The 4,983-nt window shown below is 45.9% G+C and overlaps 1 gene segment (V, D, J or C); it reads left to right on the forward strand.

The window, feature by feature from the left end:
• Nucleotides 1-3,163: 3,163 nt before the first annotated feature.
• On the forward strand, nt 3,164-4,047 carry LOC125615129. The segment is given in 2 exon segments: nt 3,164-3,300; nt 3,671-4,047. Coding segments are annotated over 2 exon segments (423 nt in total).
• Nucleotides 4,048-4,983: the final 936 nt, after the last annotated feature.

A 4,983-nucleotide genomic window follows, 5' to 3' on the forward strand; every position in this document is an offset into this window, starting at 1 on the left:
ATTAATACATAGGGCCTAAGTGATAATTCAGGGAAATGTTTGGGTAAATATCCATGAAATGACTGCTGTAGTTGCTTCTAATCTGGATATTTGGTCTTTGGGAATGGTGCAGGGAGCTGGACACACTTCCACTAATCTGTCCAGGCTCGTGTGAATGGTAGCATCAGCCCCTACATGCAGCCGATTAATCAGAGGATGAAGCTTCAGTATCCAAATATTTTGACTGAGGATATTTCCACACACCAAGGAGATATGCTCATTGAAATAGATCAGAATCTAGCTGGACAAATCCCTGGATGAGAAAATGAGGGGGATTTGCCCAGGATGACCCTTGTATATCCAGGGAAGGTAATTATTGGGAGTCTAGATGCTTTTGTTTTTCTCATCTCCTCCTTGAGTGACATAGGAATTCTCACTCCATTTCTCAGCCCCCCTTTTTTCCCTCCCTATGAAGTATACTTTCAATATTCCATGCTTGCAGGCCAGGGAATCTGTGGCTTGTCAAGGAAAACACTGCTGTGTCACTCATTAGACACTAGGAGACACTCAACACCTGTCCCAGGTCAGGAGGCACAGGCTGTAGCCTAAGTTCCCACCTGGCTGCATGGTAGGTACAGGGTAGAGGGGAGGAACCAGCAACCACCCTCTGGGTATATCAAGTCCTATGTAAGCAGGGCTGTGATTAGAGGAACCCACTGTGTTTCATGTCTCCCTGGACTTGAGATTTATAATATGCTACAAAGATGCCATTGAATTGAGTTTATTACTTGGAAATTTTACCATCAACAATTCCGACTGTGCATTTGCCCTGACATCAAAATTCTCCTTAGGAGATAATAGTATCTTGGACTAAATAGGTTGCAGTCCTGGTCTCCTCACATTGCCACTTTCTTCTCCCATCATCACACACCCAGACTCCTCCCCCACTTCATGGATTCTGCTGTCCCCACACATGTGCTGTGATTTCTCACCAGTCCTGAGGACAGCTCCAGAGACACATCTGGAGGGTAGTCCCAGCCTCAGGTTATATCCCAGCCTGCCTGTCACTCTCTAATCAGTGTATTAATTACCTGCGTATCATTACCGCTGAATGGTTTTTTCACCAGCATTGTTTTAGTTAATTGATTTATTTTTGTTAATTATTTCCCTAGTGGGTTGTAGATTTTTTTAAATGCAAGAATACATGCATTAAAACAGACTCATGAGCACATGGAGGCTAATTTCTTCTTTTGCAAAAGCAAAGCACTTAGAAATAAATACTTATGAAAAAACAAAACAAAACAACTAAGTCATGATGTTTTCTGGCTTCCTTACTCACTTTTTCATTGTGGGACCTGGGGCCTTTTTCAGCTTCTTTTTCACCATCCTTACCATCTTAGCCTTCCATTTTTGTTGTTGACTAAAGACCCTAGATGGCCCTTGCAGCTCCAGCAATCACACCTGAATTTAAGGAGCAAAATGATGCAATGACCAACATATTTCTCTCCCTCACAAGTGCAGGCTTGCATTGACAAGGACCTCTGGTCAACTGAGTGTTCCATGCCATGGTTGTGTGTTGTACTACATCGTCAATGCTGGATGTTTATTTTGGAAAAAGTGTCTGGATTTTCAAGAAAGAGAGGAGACTAAGCACAGGCTCTGGTGGGTGGGACAGACTATTAAACTGAACACTAGGTGTATCCAAAGCAAAGCCAGAAGGTAGAAACTCCTAGAGCAAAGGATGCATCATGTTCCTGCTGAATTCCCAGCATGGAAGTAGGTGGAGACCACAGTGGGTCTGAATAGACATTGGTGTGAAGGGGCTCCTGTCTGTGTCTGTGCTTCTCACAACTCACTCACGTTGACTCTGAACCTGCAGCTGACACTAGGAAGAGCCAGTTCCTGAGTCCAGTGTTACCCAGCACCAGGACCTGGAACCACTTCCTTTGACCACTCACCACCCTAAAAAATATGCAGTGATAACTCAGGTGGGTTTTAACCTTCCTCTACCAAATGCACCTGTTCATATTTTCCTGTGTAATGTGAGCCTCTCCTTTCTGATCCTAAAACCGGTAACATCCATAGGAAGAAGATGAATTTCCTCCGTTGGCCAAAGATCAAGAAAACCTGGGCCTGAGGGGCAAGTTCTGAATCTGCACCTGGACCAAGGATGCCATGACATGCAGCAACCAGTGTAGAGTGGCCACTAGGGGGCAGTTGAGAATCACCTGACAAAGCCCCCTAGGCTTGGGCTGGGCCTGGGCTTCAGGATTCAAAAGTGCAAGAGGGTTAGTAGTAACCACAACCTGAGATCTAGAGGAAAAGGTGTCATATTTCTACAATATCATCTTTGAAGCAAGTACAAATTTTTTGGTCTTCATTTCTCTCATACCAACTCTTCCAGAATTTTCCTATTTTACATGTTTGCACAGGAAATCTTCCTGCTTTTCCTGACACCTCCTTCCCTTCCCCAAACACCAGATATCACCCTAGAAGGGAGATTTCATATGCAGGAGGGTTAGTGACCATGACATGAGACCTGGAGGAAATGCTGGATTTTTCTCCTGTATGGGGAATAACATTGATGTATATGTTCATTGATGTCTGTGTCTCCCAGAAATCCCTTCTCTTTGTAGAATGTCCCTGTTGATATGGCAGAGGTCTAGTATTCCTCAGGCCACCATTCATGCTGAAGCTCTGTAACTGTTAGTATTGTAGGGGAGGTAGAGAACCCACCTACAGTCGTTAGGACATGTGAGCCTGAGAACCCAAGATCTGCCTGAGGCCTTCACACAAAGGACAGAGAGATATTGTACCTCACTGGACATTTATGGAATGTCCAGGTACATTTATGGAAGAATTTGACTGACCCACATAGCTTTAGGGGCTGTATCTGGGACAGAATCCCATAGCTGCGGAAACCTCTTATTGTCAACCTTATAGTTTGTTCTGATGACAAAGACAGACTCATCTTTATATAACAAGGTCAGCCCAGATTCCTGGCTAGAAAATAGCCTGGGATGGAGACATAGCCAAGAAGTTGGAACTAGAAAGTAAAGGAGTATTCTGTGAGCTGAGGGTAGTTCTTCAGTGATGCCCCTCACACTCTTTGGCTCCCTGGGGATGAGCCCTTCTCTGGACACCACATAACTTCCTCCAGTAGCAGCCCTGACCTGGGCTGATTTGCATAACAGGCATCTGTCCCCAACAAGGGAATAAAGAGGCCTTGGGGGAACACAGACCAGCCTAGGACTCAAGAAGCAGCCACAGGCACCATGACTTGGAAGGCCCTTCTCATCAGCCTCCTGGCTTATTACACAGGTGCTGCCCCCAGGCCCCAATATACATGCCAGCCCAAGGCTCCTGTATAACTAACCTGGCCTAATTCTGAGCTCAGCAGAGCTCTGTTTGTGTGGGCAGGATGCTCAGGACCTGCTGCTTCAGGATGAGACTTTTGGCTGAAATTCCAACACTGTGCTCTCTGGCTTGGAGAAAAGGGGTTGGGCTTGCTCATGGATTCAAATCTCCATTCCTCAGTCAGGCTCATGGGCCACTATGACTGATTTTGATGCCAGAGGATTCACTTTGTTGCACATATTTCCTGAAGTTCTTTCAGGCTAGGGGAAAACTGGGCATCTCATGGGAAGTGTTTGTCACCATTAGTCCCCTCTCTTCTTTTATTTCCTTATAGGTTCTGTAGCCTCTTATGTGCTGACTCAGCCATCATCAGTATCGGTGACCCCAGGACAGACGGCCAGAATCACCTGTGGAGGAAACAACATTGGTAGTAAATATGTGCACTGGTACCAGCAGAAGCCAGCACAGTCCCCGCTGCTTGTCATCTATGATAATAGCAACCGGCCCTCAGGGATCCCTGACAGATTCTCTGGCTCCAAATCTGGGAACACAGCCACCCTGACCATCAGTGGGGTCCAGGCTGGAGACGAGGCTGACTATTACTGTCAGGTGTGGGATAGTAGTGCTGCCCACAGTGACACAGGCAGACAGGGAAGTGAGACAAAAACCTGCCACCAGCAGGGCACCAAAGGCCCTTCCTGCTGGTTCTGATAAGCCTGACAGCAGAGAGCATGCCACATGCTGTGGAGGAAGTCTCCTCCCATCTCTGTCTAGATAGTCCTAAGAGATGAGGGGAAGGCTCCTGTACCTCCCCAGGATCAGTTGATTCCATCGGAACTTGATCAACTCATTCTTATCAACTTGATCTGCCAGGCCCAAAAGCCACAGCAAGTCATCAGTCATACAAAACTGCATGTTAGTATTAAGTAGAATTTCACTGTGGCAGGGTCTTATTTATGGTTAACTAGGGGAAGAACAGGGCATGGTTCTAGTATTGAAAAATGTGTCCTGGGGAGTTTTAAGGCAGATCTGTCAAGAAGACTTTTGATGAGTATTCATGTAACCAGTATTGTACTGGGGAGGGTTGGTATGCACTAGGCTTAGGGGATTTTGCTGTGGGTGTTGATTAATAAACCTCTATTTGACAAGGTGGCTGTTTGTTCAGGTAAGAACTAGTTATTCAGTGAATCCAGTTTTTTAACCTGAGAAATCAGTTTTCAGGAATGTCCCAAAGCAAAGAATTGCAGTTTAATCTCTCATTCTCCTGACTACAAGTGTCCTGGATCCAACAGTGAAACTGACACTGATGACTTCAGTCCTCAGCCCCATCAAACTTTCTCTGCAGAATGAAAGTGACCACTAGAGAGGAGAGCATGTGAAATTCTCACAGAAAAATAGGCATACATGTCTCCATGTACAGAGTACAGAGGTGTTGGGTCTACCATCCCTGTTCTGTAGGGCTTGTCACCACTGGGATAGAAATGAACATGTGAGAGTTCCCTAGTGATGTCCTTGGGAGTGTTCCAGCTAGAGGAAATGTCCTTGACTACCTGGGCTACTCTGAGATCTAGCAGAGAGGAATACCTGGCCATCCGTCCTCTAGTTCCTTCCCAGCAGTGTCTTTAGGATCCTCTGTCCTACTGCAGC

The sequence above is a fragment of the Marmota marmota genome, unplaced genomic scaffold (genome assembly GCF_001458135.2).
Source record: "Marmota marmota marmota unplaced genomic scaffold, marMar, whole genome shotgun sequence".
Taxonomy (NCBI): Eukaryota; Metazoa; Chordata; class Mammalia; order Rodentia; family Sciuridae; genus Marmota; species Marmota marmota.